This window comes from Crocuta crocuta, unplaced genomic scaffold, assembly GCF_008692635.1.
Source record: "Crocuta crocuta isolate KB4526 unplaced genomic scaffold, BGI_CrCroc_1.0 scaffold70, whole genome shotgun sequence".
Taxonomy (NCBI): domain Eukaryota; kingdom Metazoa; phylum Chordata; class Mammalia; order Carnivora; family Hyaenidae; genus Crocuta; species Crocuta crocuta.
Genome location: NW_027528417.1, coordinates 18,663,451 through 18,681,674, shown reverse-complemented (window position 1 = coordinate 18,681,674; position 18,224 = coordinate 18,663,451). Strand labels below are relative to the sequence as shown.

The 18,224-nt window shown below is 36.8% G+C and overlaps 1 protein-coding gene across 1 annotated transcript in view; it reads left to right on the top strand.

The window, feature by feature from the left end:
• Positions 1-18,224, top strand: part of ATP11B (ATPase phospholipid transporting 11B (putative)) — a 128,176-nt gene that overhangs the window by 15,746 nt on the left and 94,206 nt on the right. The window contains exon 2 of the mRNA XM_077754583.1: positions 13,971-14,087. Coding sequence (XP_077610709.1) covers positions 13,971-14,087 — 117 coding nt within the window. The remainder of the gene's footprint in view (positions 1-13,970; positions 14,088-18,224) is intronic.

Here is an 18,224-nt window from a genome sequence, read left to right as displayed (position 1 = left end):
GGGGAGAGGGAGGGAGCAAAACCATGAGAGACTGTTGAATACTGAGAACAAAGAGGATTGATGGGGGTGGGGGAGAGGGGAAGGGGGGTGATGGGCATTGAGGAGGGGCACTTGTTGGGATGAGCATTAGGTATTATATGGAAACAAATTTGACAATAAACGATGAAAGAAAAAAATATTTTTAAATGTTTTTATTTATTTCTGAGAGAGAGAGAGTGAGTAGGGGAGGATCAGAGAGAGAGGGAGACACAGAATCTGAAACAGGCTCCAGGCTCTGAGCTGGCTGTCAGCACAGAGCCCGACACAGGGCTCGAACCCACAAACCATGAAGTCATGACCTGAGCCGAAGTCGGACGCTTAACTGACTGAGCCACCCAGGCGCCCCATCTTTTTAAAAAAGAAAAGAAAAGAAAAAATAAAAAACAGAGGCCCTGACTTCTCATTTTGGTATTTCCATAGTACCAAGCATTTTACCTAGTATACAGTCAATGCTCAAAATATTTATATTTTAGTATATGTGCTGCCAAGGCAGGCACAATGCTCATATTTATAAATTGAATTTTTAAAAATTATAGGATAATTTAATAAAGGACATATTAACTACTTTGATATTTCAGAATGTTCAGATATTTTTTTCCCTCAAATTTGGTATAGTGCCTCACATAGTATCCAGAACATCTTTCCCAGTAAATACTTGTGTTATATATTGGTATTCTAAGATTTTGGTTTGAGGAGTCCTTTGCAATGAGTGCAGTTGGCAAATAAAGCTTACGTAGTTATAGTCGGTTCATCTTAATCATATGTTACGTAGGAAATTGTTTCTTCACTTTTAATGTCTCCTGAGCTACAAAGGGAATATAGATATACTTCCTTATCTCAGTTCTCCACTGTACTCTTTAATATACAGGTTTGAAAAATGCTAACAAAGGTGTAAGGGTGGACTTGATTCTTTACTATTGAAAGACTGGCAGGTGGTTCTAATGTATGTTTTCCTATTGAAATTTAAATATGCAATTTAAATGTGAAGGCACAGGCCTCTAACTTAGTTATGCAGGAGACTCCTCCCCCATCGCCCGTTGTGGCTCCAGTTCTTTATGCAACTTTAAAGGAAATTGGTATAGTGCCTACCTACCAGTGTTGTCAACATTTTTTCCAGCATATATTTGCAGAATTTGGGGGGAAAAACATTGGTATTTATTAGGGGACAGTGGAAGTCAAAATTCCTTTTTTAATAAATTTTTTTAAAACGTTTATTCTTTAATGTTTTTATTTTTGAGAGAGAGTCAGAATGAGCTGGGGAGGGGCAGAGAGAGAGGGAGACACGGAATCTGAAGCAGGCTCCAGGCTCTGAGCTGTTAGCACAGAGCCCGACACGCGGCTTGAACTCATGCACCACGAGATCATGACCTGAGCTGAAGTCAGATACTTAACTGACTGAGTAACCCAGGTGCCCCTGAAAGTCAAAATTCTTAAGTAATCAGAGATGCTTTTAATACTCTTTATACTGTCTCATGGACCATGAGTTCCCTAATGATGATGTTTCCCATAGATTGAGATAGTTTTCAGTTACATGTGCAAAATAAGAAAAACTAGATCAATGTAATGAACGTGTGTGTTTGCTTCAATTTGTAGATGTACTTGTTTTTAAGGACTATTTTTTTAACTTTTAGAAAAATTTTATCTTGGAATAGTTTCAGATTTACGGAAAATTTGGAAAGATAATACAAAGAATCCTGTACATTCCCTTCACCCAGTTTCTCTTTATTGTTAACATTTTACATTACTGGGCTAAATTCAGATGTTAGTTTTTTGACCAGTATTCTTTCTTCTGCTTCAAAACTCCATCTGGGATAACACATTACATTTAGTAATTCCTTGATCCTTCAATAACTTTGTCTTTCTCATAATGATTTTTCTCCCTCTTTACCAGATCCTTCATTTCAAACCTAAAAATACAATTTTCTTACACTAAAAAATATATATTTTATTTGATTCAGCTGTAAAAATTATCCCCACCTCCCTACTCTCCTCCTTACCTCCATTCAATCAATCCATTGTAGCCTTTTAAATTTTATTCAGACTGTGTTGATAAAAGCCACCATAATAAAATTTAATTATTAAATTCAGTACCCCCTTTTTTTTCAGTTCTTACCTTTCTCTACAGCATATGAAATAATTCCTTTTTGCAACTTCTTCCTGTGTTTCTGCCACACCTCTCCTGTTTTCCTTCTCTCTGGTGATGTTTCTCCTTTGCTTATTCCTTCTCTCCCACATGTGTCTTAAATGATAGCCTTGAGAATTCCATCTCTTGCCCTTTATTTTCTTCTTCCACTGTGCACTCCTAACAGGCAGTCTCTTACATTCTTTGATTTTAACTATCATCTTTATGCTTTTTGGGTTCCCATCCCATGCAAGTCCGGTTCTCTTTCCTAACATCTAAACAAACAAACAAATAAACAAAAAATCCAGTTGCCTTCTAGATATCTATGCTGAGTGTCCCACATTGAACTAAGAAAATAATTGTAGTTTGGTCTTAAATATGTGAGGGGAAATAGGAAATTAGGTGATACCTAAGGTAAATAAGGCCTAAATCACTAAGGTTTTATTAATTCCAAGTGAGCAGGGAGTAAATCATCTATTTTTTTTTTAATTTTCTTTCTTTTTTTAATGTTTTATTTCTGAGAGAGAGACAGCATGAGCAGGGGAGGGTCAGAGAGAGAGGGAGACACAGAATCTGAAACAGGCTCCAGGCTCTGAGCTAGCTGTCAGCACAGAGCCCGACGCGGAGCTCGAACCCACAAACCTTAAGATCATGCCCTGAGCCGAAGTCGGATGCTTAACTGACTAAGCCACCCAGGTGCCCCATGATCATAGATTTCTTAATGGTATCCAGAGTAGTGAACTCTTTCCAGAAGGTTTTCAAGTTACTTTTCTCAGATGCATCAGAGGAATCGCTCTCTGTCAGCAATAGTTTTATGAAATGTATTTATTTTCCTTTTTTTTTAACTGATTCAAGTTTTTATTGAAATTCTAATTAGGTTAATGTATAGTAAAATTGGTTTTCAGGTATAGAATTTAGTGATTCATCACTTAGATGTATTACCAAGTGCTCATTATGACAAGTGCCCTCCTTAATGCGCACCACCCATTTAGTTCATCCCCTGTCCACTCTCCACCAACCCTGTTTGTTCTTTATAGTTAAGAGTCTTATGGTTTGTTTCCCTCTCTTTATTCCCCCTTGCCTGTATTCATCCATTTTGTTTCTTAATTCCACATATGAGTGAAATCATATGGTATTTGTCTTTCTCTGACTTATTTTGTTTACACTCTAGCTCCATCCATGTCATTGCAAAAGCACGATTTCATTCTTTTTGATGGCTGAATAATACTCCATTGTACATATATACCACATCTTCTTTATCCATTCATCAATCGAAGGACTCTTTTCATAGTTTGGTTGTTTGTTGATAGTGCTGCTATAAACATCAGGGTGCATGTGTTCCATTGAATCTGTAGTTTTTGTAGCCTTTGGGTAAATACCTAGCAGTGCAATTGCTAGGTCATAGGGTGGTTCCATTTTTAATTTTTTGAGGAATGTCTGTACTATTTGACACCAGTGTGCATTCCTACCAACAGTGTAATAGGGTTCCCCTTTTCCCACATCCTCACCAGCATCTGTTATTTCCTGTGTTGTTAATTTTAGCTATTCTGAGAAGTGTGAGGTCCTGTCTCATTGTGGTTTTGATTTGTATTTCCCTGATGATAAGTGATGTTGAGCATCTTTTCATACATCTGTTGGCCATCTGGATGTCTTCTTTGGAAAAATGTCTATTCATGTCTTCTGCCCACTTCTTAACTGGATTATTTACTTTGGGGGTGTTGAATTTGAGAAGTTCTTTATAGTTTTTGGATGCTAACCCTGTGTCATATACGGCACTTGTAGATATCATCTCCCATTCTGAAGGTTGTCTTTCAGTTTTGAAGATTGTTTCCTTTGCTGTGCAAAAGCTTTTTATCCTGATGATGTCCCAGTGGTTCATTTTTACTTTTGTTTCTCTTGCCTATAATGACATGTCTAGAAAGAAGTTGCTTTGGCCAATATGAAAGAGGTTGTTGCCTCTAGGATTTTGGTGGTTTTCTGTCTCATATTTAGGTCTTTAGTCCATTTGGAATTTGTGTGTGTGTGTATGGCGTAATAAAGTGGTCCAGTTTTCATTCTTCAGCATGTTGCTGTCTGGTTTTCCCAGCACCATTTGTCCTGAAGGTCACAATTACTCCTTTATCTGTGGGCTGCAGAATGGATATTGTGTTAGGAGACATGAAAATAACATTAGTCTTGTTGTACATCTCCATCAGAGCTCTAGGTGCATTGTCAATAAGCAGCAGTATTTTAAAAGAAAGCTTTTTGCCTGAACAGTGAAGTTTCTTCAAAAGTGGGCTTTAAAAAATCCAGTATACCGTTTTTGTAAACAGATGTGCCATCATCCAGGCCTTGTTTTATTTCTAGAGCATAGGCAGAGTAGATTTAGCATAATTCTTAAGGACTTTAATATTTTTGGAATGGTAAATTAGCATATTGGCTTCAACTTAAAGTGGCCACAGCTGCATTAGCCCCCTACTGACAAGAGAGTCAGCCTGTCCTTTGAAACTTTGAAGCCAGGCATTGACTTCTCCTCTCTAGTTATGAAAGTCCTAGATGGCATTTTCTTCTAATACAAGACTGTTTAGTGTATATGGAAAATCTATTGTTTAGTGTAGTCACCCTCATTAATTATCCTAGCTTTGTCTTCTGGATAATTTGCTGCAGCTTCTCCATCAGCACTTCCTGCCTCATCTTGAACATTTGTGTTAATGGAGATGGTTTATTTTCCCCCTAAACTTCATGAACCAACCTGTTCTAGCTTCAAAGTTTTCTTTTGCAGCTTCCTTTCCTCTCAGTCTTCATGGATTAAAGAGAGGGAGGGCCTTGTTCTGGCTAAGGCTTTGGTTGAAGGGAATTATAACTGGTTTGATTTTCTGTCTAAACCATTCTAAAACTTTCTCCATATAAGAAATGAGGCTGTTTTGTTTTCTTATCATTGATATGTTCACTGGAGCAACACTTTTAATTTCCTTCAAGAAAAAGGGGAAATTTTTCTTTTCATTCACAGCTTGAATAACTGGTACAAGAGGCCTAGCTTTTGGTCCATATCAGCTTTTGACATGCCTTCACTAAGCTTAATCATTTCTAAATTTGATTTAAAGTAAGAGACATGTAACTCCTTCACTTGAACACTTGGAGGTCATTGTGGGGTTATTAATTTCAGCATTGTTGTGTCTCACGATATAGGGAGGCAGGCCTAAGGAGAGAAAGAGAATGGAGCAGTCAGAGCATACATACCAATTTATTGATGAAGTTCACCATCTTTAGGTAGAGTTCATGGTGCCCCATAAAATTACAATAGTAATGTCAAAGATCACTAATCACAGATCATTATAACAAATGTAACAATAATGAAGAAGTTTGAAATAGTGCAAGACTTACCAAAATGTGACACAGAGACATGAAGAAAAAGCAAGTGCTGTTGGAAAAACGGTTCCAATAGACTTGTTGACACAGGGTTGCCACAAAGTCCATTTGTGAAAAACACAGTATCTGCAAAATGCAATAAAATAGGTATGCCTGTATTGGTGACTCAACTTCAAGTGACGTTTCTCTTTTGGTGATGCAATTTCCTGAAACAGTGAACAACTGTTTACAAAGTTCTAACAAATCAAACTATTATCTTCCTTCGGTTTATGTGGTAGTTACATTCTTGAAAAACTAGTAAATCCATACAAAGTATTTTGTGTTTTTATTTAAATAGAGATTCATATTATTCTGAAGAGATTTTCTACCAATGCAGATATCAGGCAGGGCATTTGAAAGTTTGTTGGAAGGACTCTACAATGCACTGCAGAATGTCTAATATCTCTGCCCCACCTACCCATCCATCCACTTACTGTCAGTAGACCCTCCTTCAATCACTGTGAAAATCAATACCCATACTTACTTGGTAAGTAATGCCAAGTAATGCTTGGTATGAAATGGTTCCTAGAAGTCTTCCTTCCTTCTTGTAGGCTCATTCCCCAAAAGGAGTTTTGACTTTGAGTCATATAGTCTTTTATCTGTAATAGAGAACTACTACATACAGTTCTTTGAATAAGAATAGGAAAACACACTTAAACAGTCAATCAGAAAAAAATAGATGAGTAGAGAACAGCGTGTAGAGAAAAGTATGTGGTCATTCAGGAACATTATTTTAGTAACAGTATTACTTTGGTTGATTTACTAAATAATGCTTAGTATTATATTGTACCTATCTGATAACAGGAACAGCATATTACAGATCTTGAGCAACATTAAAATTTTTCATAATTTGGCAAATGGAAGATAAATTTCTAGATTATGGAAGGTGGGATTGGTAGGAAGTACAAGATTGTTGCTTTTTGTTATTGCTGCTTCTGCTGTTGTTTATTTAATAGCAGTTTCTTGGTTCTGAGATTCCTGAAATCAGGTTTTCTGTATATAAAATTAATGAGGCAATTGTGTATCTTTCTTCCACCCTTTTTTCCTCCTACTTTTTGTGTCAGTTCTTGTCAAAATAACTAAATAGGATTCATGCTCTGTCTCTATTCTTTGACTTCAAGATGCATTTTCATGTGATTGTTTAGAATTTTGTGGTTGTACCTTTGTTCTTGATATTTTTAAATATTAAAATTTGTATATACTATGTAAACGATATGGTTTTTGATTGACTATGTGTTTCCAGCCTGTCTCAGAGCTGTAATCCATTGCTTCTGATACTCTAAGGAGGACCTACAAAACCATCTTCATTGCCATTTTTGTATACGATTGTGAGGGGAGAAGGTGAAGGCTCAGAAGTATTTGAAAAACCTGGGTGAAATTTCTTTTTATTCATGTATCTCTGATTTAGATACCACAGAGGATTTACCAGTTTATTTCTTGTCCAACCAGTGTTCAATCTGATAGGCAGAACAACAAGAGCAAAAAATCAAATTTAGGGTTCTTAGTCTATGATTTCTAAATTTGATCTAAACTAAAATGGCCTCTCACATTAATTTTTATCATAAATGTCTCTGTTGCCATACATGGAAAACACCAATGTGACAGACAAAAGACATTCATTATTATCATGGTTGAATTGTGACCAAATAGGACTCTTCTAATCCAGAAAATCCATGGGAAAATTTCAAATGGATAAAATTGATATTTTTAATTGTGGTAAAATATATATAACATAAAATTTACCATTTTAACCATTTTCAAGTTTACTGTTCTGTGGCATTAGGTACATTCACATTGTTGTGCAGCCATCACCACTGTCCATCTCCTGAACTTTTTCATCTTCCCAAACTGAAACTCTGTACCCATTAAACACAAACTCCGTTTCCCTCTTCATTAAACATCTGACAAACTGAATTTGGCTGTTTTTTATACAAAAGAAAAAACATTTGTTCTTGCTATAATGTCTTCCAGGTATATCCATGTTGTGGCATGTGTCAGAATTTCCTTTTTTGAGGCTGAATAATAATTCGTTGTTTGTGTATACCATACTTTGTTTTTCCATTCATCTGTCAGTATACACTTGTGTTGCATCCACCTTATGACTGTTGTGAGTAATACTTGTACTATTCAGTATATCTGTATACAAATATGTATTCAAGTCTCTGCTTTCACATCTTTTGTATGTACCCAGAGGTGGAATTAATGGATCATATGATTATTGTGTTTACTTCTTTTGAAGAGTCTGCATAATATTTCCACAGAGGCTGTACCACTTTACATTTCTACTGGCAGTATATAAGGATTTCAGTTTCTCCACATCTTTGCCAATACTAATTATTCTCTGTTTTGGTAATAGCCATCCTAACGGGTGGTACGTGGTATCTGTGGTTTTGATTTGCATATCCCTAATAGAAGTTGGTTTCTTTGACATCTAGAAATGAACTCCAACCAACTGTAAAGTTATAAATGGCTTTGATGAGAATAAGATAAATCTAGGAACAACAGAATGAAAAGCTTCTCATTAGCCTCTCTTTCAGTACTAACGATGGATTTCACTCTACAGGATCACTTTTAAAGTTTTTCCTTTTTCTTGAATTTAAATTCAATTTGATAGAAAAGTAATTGTTATATGGAAACCAACTTGACAATAAACTATTTAAGGGGAAAAAAAGAAACAAAAGCTAAGACAGGGAAATTTTCATCCAAGGATACTTAAGTAGTACATGACAGAGCTGAAGCATAAAACTTACCTCTGGAAAAAAAAAAAAAAGAAAAGTAATTGTTAAAGATATTTAAAAACTAAACTTAGAACCTCAAAACTAGAGAATTTAGTGTGGTCCAGTAAATATTCATTACATGATTAGCACATGCTGTCTTTAAGGATCTTGTAGTCTGGGGCGCCTGGGTGGCTCAGTCAGTTAAGCTTCTGACTTTTGATTTCTGGTCAGGTCCTGATTTCACTGGTTCCTGAGTTCGAGTCCCACAGTGGCCTCCATTTTGACAGTGTAGAGCCTGCTTGGGATTCTCTCTCTCTGCCCCTCCCCTGCTTGTATACTCTTTCTCTCAAAATAAATAAATAAACTTAAAAAATATCTTATAGCCTGGAGGGGGAGCCGGTATATAGACATGCGATTACTAATCTGTGTAATAAAATCTATAATGAGGGGTGCCTGGGTGGCTTAGTCGGTTAAGCATCCGACTTTCGCTTAGGTCATGATCTCGCGGTTCGTGGGTTCGAGCCCCGCATCGGGCTCTGTGCTGACTGCCAGCTCAGAGCCTGGAGCCTGTTTCAGTCTGTGACTCCCTCTCTCTCTGACCCTCCCCTGCTCACGCTGTCTCTCTCTCTCTCTCCTAGAAATAAATAAAACATTAAAAAAAATAAAAAATAGAATCTATAATGAGACTATATAAAAGGTTTGTTGGGCATAATAATAAATGCCTTCCTTTGTTTCTGGGGGAAAAAGGAGTGTCAGGGAAAGCTCCATTGAGAAAGAGGAACCTCTTAAGCTGGAACTTGAAGGATGAAGAGGCTTTTGCTTGAGGTATATTTTGGAACAGGAAATCAAGTTTGGAAAGTAATATCATAATCTGTCAGAGATGAGCTTCCTGTAATAAAGCATTGACAGATGATTTAAGAATTTTGGAGTCTAGGGGCGCCTGGGTGGCTTAGTCGGTTAAGCGTCCGACTTTCCGACTTTCGCTTAGGTCATGATCTCGCGGTTTGTGGGTTCGAGCCCCACGTCGGGCTCTGTGCTGACTGCCAGCTCGGACCCTGGAACCTGTTTCAGTCTGTGACTTCCTCTCTCTCTGACCCTCCCCTGCTCACGCTGTCTCTCTCTCCTAGAAATAAATAAAACATTTAAAAAAAAAAAAAAAGAATTTTGGAGTCTAAGATCACATTAAATTTTATATCCTGTAGTTAGTCAGTCCTAACCTACCCTTGCATTTAAGCCAACTTCGTGGAAGCCCAGACTGGTTTGATAGATGACAAACAGCCTTAGTCCTAAGATGAAAATTATGTAACAGGAAACAAAAATGTTTAATTATTCTGTTTGTTTACATCACAAGCATTTTAAGTTATTCTCTATCACCTTCCTTTATTCTGTTAACAGTGTAAAATTATCTTGCCCTTAGAGTACCTTTATATAGTTATATTTTATTTAAAGTTTATGTCCAGGAAATAATAATTCACAATTAAGTTTATAGATTTGTAAAATATACTAAATCATTCTTCCCCAGAATCATTTTATTTTTACTAGGCCATTTTCATGTGCCTGTGTACATTGGAGCATATAGCCAACAAAAATTACTTTCTGTCATTTAAAGAATGTGATTAAATAAAGCTTTTGTTCATGTATTTTAATAACAGTGGTATTGCAGTGTTGACTTTGAAGCTTTTTTGTTTTTTTTTTGAGTTTGGGTTTTTTGGTGTGTGGTCTGTCTTGAACCTTTTTCTTTATAAAGGAAATAGATCACATATAAGAATAAGAAGCACAGATGTACTTTGATCACTGTGAATTCTAAAGATGATATTTTCTTAGTTATGTTAAAGAAGTGTAAAAGCTTTAATTATAGGACTACAGTTTTAATCATTGTTAGTGCTTTTATTTGTAATGTTTGTATTTTTCCTAAAATCTTTGGGATTTTAAGATTATGGAGAGGCTGGTATATTTGGTATGAAAATGTAAAATGTAGTGATTCATTTCCAAGTACTGCTGTGTCCCAAAGACCAATTTCTAAAAATTATAAAGCTGTTTAGTGATTTGGTTTCCTTAGGTCTCATCAGTTTTTGGTTCCAAAAGGAATCTCTTTCAAACCAATCCCATGTGATGTCAGTTTGTTCCCAAATGCTATATGAGATTTTTTTTTCCACCTTACCTACTTTTTTTTAATACCTATGAATTTAACATATGATTGAAAAAAAGTTTTGAATTTCATACTTTTATAGAATATGAGTTTTTAATTTTTAAATTATTTAAATTTGTGTGCTTCCAAAACTTATGTGCCACTTTTTAGCAGGAATTAAAATAAAATTATGGTGGTTAGAATAGTATTAATCTATCCAAATTCCTTTGCCCAGGGCAAGATGAATCAGAGGAAAAAGGAGCAGGCTAGCATCAAGGGGTCGAAGGTGTGAATGGGTAGTCTGAGCTGATAGCAGAAAATGTAATGTGTGCCAGCCTTGGCATGTAGCCTTGAGTAAGAGATTAAGAAATTCAGACTATGTTTCTTTCTGGGTGCCATGACCTGCTGTTAATGCTTGCTAGAAAAGTGTGAAACTGTACTTGAACTTCACACTAACAGTATAGTTATACACTTAATTTTGGTCACATATTTGTTTTTACTCTTGTTAAAGAGTAAAGGTGTTATTGAAACGTGTTGTTTTTAAAATCTGCAATATTGAGATGGAGATTACTGATTACAAAAGCAAGCCTTTAGGTAAGTGATTTTAAACTTCTTTACATCATGAGAAACTGATGAAACCTGTGCTTACTCTGGGGGGGGGGGAAGTGCACATGTTAAGCAAATTTGCATATAGTTTCAGAGATTCACAGACCTGAAATCCATTTATGGATCCTCTCTAAGTCACTTTATTTTTAGACAATTTCATTCTTTTCTTATTATTTTGTTTGTGGCTGGCTTATTTGTTGCAGAGAAGGTGATGCTAATGAACTGAAGTTAGAGGTTTGATTTTGATAAGGGACAGCTAGCTGTACTTCTGCAGTCACAAATATAAAATTTAACCATTTGGGTGGGAAAAAATAACACACCCACACATATATGCATGCCATTGATTATAAAATGATTGAATGAGATGTGAATTAATTACAACTGAAAAAACTCAAAATACATAAGTGGATTTTGTAGCATCTTTGGGAATAAGGAAAACATCTCCTTTTGGAATTATCTAAAGTTAAATTATGATATTTTGGAATATACTGATTCTGCATTTAAAATTCAGTTTAAAATTGATTTTATCTTTGGAACATTTCAGTATATCACCATGACATAATTATAGAATTTTAAAGAGTTTCAAAACTTTAGTATGTGATTACTGGTACAACCAGTAGAGATGAATGGAGAAAGATAAATATTTGCATCCTGGAAAGTCATGAATGAGATGTTGCAATAGTAACATACATAATTAACATATATATTTTGGGGGAGCCTTTGTTTTGTGCTTTGTTTCTTAACTTTAGATGTACTTAGTAGTAAATTCCAGTCTTGGTGGAGTGTAATGAAAAATTCTATATCGGTGGTTCTCAGTCTCAGTTGTCTTGACATCTTCCTAAAGATTTATATATTCTTGGGGCGCCTGGTGGATCAGTCAGTTAAGTGCCTGACTTCAGCTCAGGTCATGATCTCACGGTCTGTGGGTTTGAGCCCCGCATAGGGCTCTTTGCTGACTGCCAGCTCAGAGCCTGGAGACTGTTTTAGATTCTGTATCTCCCTCTCTCTCTGACCCTCCCCTGCTCATGCTGTCTCTCTCTCTCTCTCAGAAATAAATTAAAAAAAAAAAAACATTAAAAAAAAGATTTATATATTCTTTCATACCCACAAGTTTACTTTCTTTTTTCTTTAATTTATTCCGGAAGCTTACATACATGGTATGTAATTTACTATTATTTTTACATTGTTTCAGAGTGGATGTGGAATAAATATGCTTCATGTAGTCTAATGTTCCAGTTACCAGTGTGTCCCTCTTAAAACCTTATGAACGTTATTGGCAAACTTCCTATGAACCCTCTTTGAGAAATACAGCTATACACTATAGCAGTAGCACGTAAAACTCTCTATTTATTCACTTATTTATTGAATTAGAGCATATTATGATTTGCTTGAGTAGTTAACAAATCACATAATCCTACATGGATTAACATAGTACTTAACTTCAATACATATTTGTTGATTGAATCAATAGCACAGATCTTTAAGGTGATTGCAGTATTCTAGATAGAGCAATAAGTTCTAACTCTGATTATGAGGCCTCCACCCCCCAGTAAGTTCTTATAGGGAAACATTGTGAAATGTTTAAAGGAAATCTTTGAGGAAGATAAATATGCATGCCATATTTTATCCTTGAAGAAACTGATTTTGAAATCAGACACATAATGGCACATTCACATCCACAAAATGTGGTCATCACTATAAATAGCATAAGCAAATAAAATGAAACTTCATGTTTTTTTTATGAAGCATACAAATGAATTTAATTTTCACGGTCTTGTAGCAGCTGTTTCTAATATCACAGAATAAAAATTTTTAAACCAAGAACAACAGCAGTTGAAAACCTATACATAGCACTGTTAATATTCTGATGTACTAAACAAAATAGACCTCTAGGTAATATGGAAATTTCCACCATCTATATGTATGTACTTAATGGAAATTTTACAGGAATGCCAAGCATCAAATGGCAGTGACATTACTTACTTAATAGATTACTAAATTATAGTCATTAATGTCTACAAGTGGATCATTGTAATTACAATTATCAGTTTTAGTTAACTTTTTCATAACTTAGTAGCAATATTAAATAGCCATTGACTGCCATGAAAAAAATAAAAATCTGAGAAATTTCAATTCATTGCAGTTAGAACCACAAAAAAAAAGTCTTGCTTTTGGTGATTGCTTCCATCCTGTCATAGGATCCCCAAGATCTGCCAAAGGAGTTTTGAAGACTCACTTGCCACCTAGGACAATAGTAAAATTCTGTGGGAATAAAGTATCAGTATTCTTTTCCCAGTGAAAACTTTTACATTGGAAATCATTGCTAAATGTAACTTGAGAAATGGTTTCCAAAATTTGAGGCCAGAATTACATATCCACATTTCAGGGATTCAACTGATAATATGACCACCACAAAGAGATAATTATGTGGAGTTAATCTGGGCAAGACCCTACCCAATGCATTGTGAGTCTCGGGGGATCAAAGCTCTTTGAAACCAAGTTGATGTGGGTGTGGAAGAAGTAAAATATAAAACGGTCATCAGATGTAGTAGGTGCTGATTAGGCCATAGGTACACAGGACTTCCATATCACTGAGTAGGAATCCTTCTTAAGAGAAAGGCAGGGAACCCCCAGGAATGAAAGGGAAGGAAAGAAGTACCGTCCTCAAATGCTTCTGTAGATATTCTATATGATTTTATCCCCTTTATGGTAGCATTTCTATCAGAGTATGGATTATTTTTCATTACCAGAAGTATTACCTAATTAGTGCTTATTTGAAGGTAATATACTAGTTTACCTGGGAAGGAAAAATGTATATGCCTTAACTCTGCTAATAATTAGTTGGGTTGAGCCTATATGCAGTTCAGGGCCAGTAATAATATGTGCAATCTGGTCAGTTAAATAAAACCAGCAATAAAGAATCCTAACAACTAACCTTGTTGAACATTATTTTTCTTTTGCTTGGTCTTAGGGTTTTGACCCACCACATCAAAGTGACACAAGAACTATTTACATAGCCAACAGGTTTCCTCAGAATGGCCTTTACACACCTCAGAAATTTATAGATAATCGGATCATTTCATCTAAGGTAAGGATTAACACTTATTATTAAACTGTACATATGTTCCATTTTGTTTTGCAAAGTGATTTATTTATGTATTCCAGTATACATTTATATCCTTAAAAATTCAAGAAAATGTTGTTTGCTAAATTTATCTTACCCAAAGTGGGGAACTATAAAATAAAAGGAGTTGCCAATTGCTAAAACCAGGTAACTAACATGCCAAAAAGTATCCCTAGTTGCAATTAAACTGAAGAACTAAATATTTATACTGTGTTCCAGGCACTATGTTAGGTTCATCTCATATCATTTAATTCGTGCAACAACCCTGACAGAGAATGCTATTACAAAGTGTTATACTCATTTTATATTTATTTCTTTAATTAAAGTGTTGAGAAATAACTTACCAAGGGTTGCACACTAGTAAGTGACAAGATTGGAGTTTGAACTCAGTTCTGTGTGACTTAAAAGGCTCACTTCCTCTAATTTTATCACTCTTCTGTAAACAAGTTTTCATATAATAGTGCCAAGGTACTGCTTCACTCACATATTCTTCCTTGTTTCATTTTTTTCTATAGCATTTTTAAGATATCTAAGTTTATTTTGAAGCTGAAGATTACAGGGTAATAATGTTGTCCCAGTAAACTTTTCTCATGATGAAGGAAACATTTTCTGTACTACTGTGATAGCTAGTAGCTATATAGGGCTAGTTAGGCCTTGTAATATGGCGAATGCCAATGAAGAACATAATTTTTTACATGTAATTTATTATTAAATTGGCTTCCATACAACACCCAGTGCTCATCCCAACAAGTGCCCTCCTCAATGCCCATCACCCACTTTCCCCTCTCCACCACCCCCATCAATCCTCAGTTTGCTCTCTGTATTTGAGAGTCTTTTATGATTTGCTTCCCTCCTCTGTTTGTAACTTTTTTCCCCTTCCCTTCTTCCGTGGTTAAAGAACATAATTTTTAATTAAATTTTAATTTATTTTATTTTATTTATTTATTTANTCTCAGGATGACACACCATCTGCAGATTAATCTGTTGACAGGGAAGCCAAAGGCCCTCTGGTGGCCGACGAATCCCCAAATTTTGGATTTGGGGGGCTGGGTGTGGGGGGCTAGAAATAGGTCGGCGGGGGAAGCAGGCTGATTTATGTCTGTTTATGGAGACAGTGCTGTTCCTTTTCTGTGATTAAGGGCCTCATGCAGGCGCACCCTTCAGAAGTACGGGCCTCTCCTGAACACATGCTGAATGTGTTGTCATTTTAAGTTCATTGCTTTTCTCCAGAATGTGCTAGGAGGCCCCCCGAGGAGAACATGGGCCCGGAGAGCAGGGCTGCCCTCAGGGAGCTTGCCTGCTGCGTGTGTCCCCTTGCTAGACTCCGGTTTACTTATCTGCACTGGGGAGGTGACAAAAGTTGACAGCATATGTCGCGAGGACCAAACGGGGTATGCGTTTGTGAGGTGACACACAGGACATCGGTTAGCACAGTTGATGCAGTCTGCATTTCACTAACACTGGCAGTGAATGTCTTGGGTCAGGGTGGTGGGGAGAGAAGCCGCCCGCCGCTGGGAGCCTGGAGTCGGCTGCCTCCTGGGGCCTGCGGCGTTGACCCGAGGGGCTCGGTGGCTGACTGGTGGTGACGTGATGGCAGACGCGGTTGGCCCAGCCCTGGTGGCAGCATGGGAAGGAGCGGCCCCTGAGCTGAGAAGAGCCGACCAGCCCATTGTGGTCATTACAGCTGGCGTCCCCAGAGTGCTGGGCTGTCTCCTGTGACCTCCTGTCCCCTCAGCATGAGGCAATGGAGCCTGTGTGAGCAGCCGTCTGACCCGGAGCCCGGGCCCTGAACTGTGCGGGCTCCCAGAGCTGCCACCGGGCCCTGGCTCTTCCTTCAGCCTCCCCTGCCCAATTCCTTGAAATTCAGTGTACTTCACACTTTCCAGAAGGGAACCAAGGGGATCAATCCTGCTGGGCCGTTCTCTGTACATCTGGTGGCCCAAGTTAAGTTTTTGAATTGTCAGTGGAACTTAGTTTTCTCTGACATGCTTTTTTTTTTACCAACCTTATTGAAATACAGTTCACATACCATACAATTCACCCATTTATTTATTTATTTATTTATTTTTTAATGTTTTATTTATTTCTAGGAGAGAGAGAGAGACAGCGTGAGCAGGGGAGGGTCAGAGAGAGAGGGAGTCACAGACTGAAACAGGCTCCAGGCTCTGAGCTGGCAGTCAGAACAGAGCCCGACGCGGGGCTCGAACCCACGAACTGCGAGATCATGACCTAAGCGAAAGTCGGACGCTCAACCGACTAAGCCACCCAGGCGCCCCAAATTTTAATTTATTTTAAATTAAGTATCAGGAGCCATATGCAACTACTGGTTATCTCTTGGAAAGTGCAGATAGAGAGGATGTGAATCAGACTAAGGGAAGAGTTCTCCTGAGATCATTGCTTTTTGTTTAATAGACCACTTTAAGAAGCATCTTTGTACTGCTCCTTCTCTGCCTTCCAAAGTAACTAGTTTTTTCTCTGTCATCCTGATCTCCTCTTTCCCAAGAATATTGTCTTAGGTCAGTGATTTCTTTGTTCTGCCCCTTTTTTCATCCTTCACATTATTTACAAATGCAACATACCCATTAGTGAGATCTGTCGTTTTGGACAGTGGTTCTAAAGCAGAGGGCAGGAAGGGGAAATGTTAGAATCTCGGGGAATAGAAGAGCTTTAGATTAATGACACAGTTCTTAGTAACTCATGCAAGAAATAAAAGTCCCTCTTGAAAATTTTAAGGTTTTTTTAAACTTTGGGTATAATATATATGTAATAAAATTCACCAATTTTAAGTGTACAATTTGATGAGTTTTGACAAATGTATAGCATCATGTGACCACCACGACTAAGGTATAGAATATATCCAGAAGTAAAAAGTTAGCAGCCAGTCTCCCTCCTCCTCATCTCTACCAGAAGCAACCACTGATCTGTTTTCTATAACTATAGTTTTACCTTTTCTAGAATTTCATATAGTCATATAGTATGAGTCTTCTGTTTATGACTTCTTTTCATGTAACAGTAATCTTGAGATTAATCTTTGTTTTTGCATATATCAGTAGTTCACTCCTTTATGGTGCAGAGGTTAGCTGTCATCCTGGGTTTGGATAGTTTATATTCTGAATTTGGGTCATTTTCCTTGCGTAATTCTTTCACTACCAGTATTTTCTTCTCAAATTTCTGTCTACTTTTCCAGCCCTGAACTCAAATCTGTCATAGTTTTTCTCCCTACTGTTTGCTGCTGTGAGAATTGGATAGTGTCTCCAGGTTCAGAAGCCATAGTTTACAATTCGTATTCCTTCCACTTGCATTTTTAAAAAATTAAACTTTCAGTTTCTATCTATATTTTGAGTACTTTCCAGGATCCATTTCAAAATCTAGTTTTTGTAATTCTCATCTGCTGCAAATCACAGAACCACTTTAGTCTTCTGCCAGTATTGAAAGCTGAGAGTTCTGGAAAATTTGGGGGATTAAATATCTTTATATGATTGTATTCATATGCAGCAGTATTAGGATTCAGGTTTTTGACCACAGTTTCAAAACTGTAGGTATTTAAATAAGCATTACTTATAAGGACTGTCTTCATCTTTGTTCTCTTATTATTCCACTAGTGCTTTCTCATGTCCCTTCCAAACCAGATTATCTGCTATTCCACAAACCCATGTTGAACTTCCCTATTACTGTGCCTTTGCTGTGATTTCATGTTGATAACCACTTCTTTTTAAATGTAGACTATATTTCTTGCAGAGATTATAGATTTCATGTTTTTATGGAAATGTAAAATTCATATTTTTGATCACAGATTCAGGAATGTGGGTATTTATATACAGTGTCCATTTTTTCCTGGCCATAAATGAGGCTTTTAAAAAAATTCTCTTTGTATGACCCATCTACTCCCTTATTATTCCCTTAAACTCTTCCAGACTGTATTATTTTCTATCCCACAAAGTCATGATGAATGTTCCTCTTCCCTTCCTGTGTTCATGCTGTCCTTTTTTCCTGAAATGGTCTCTCTCTCTTTGCCCCCTATTTTCAGCTTGTTGAATGTTGCCTTCTTAAAGCCCATGTTGAATATGACCTTCCTCATTAAATTTTTCTTTCTTACTGATT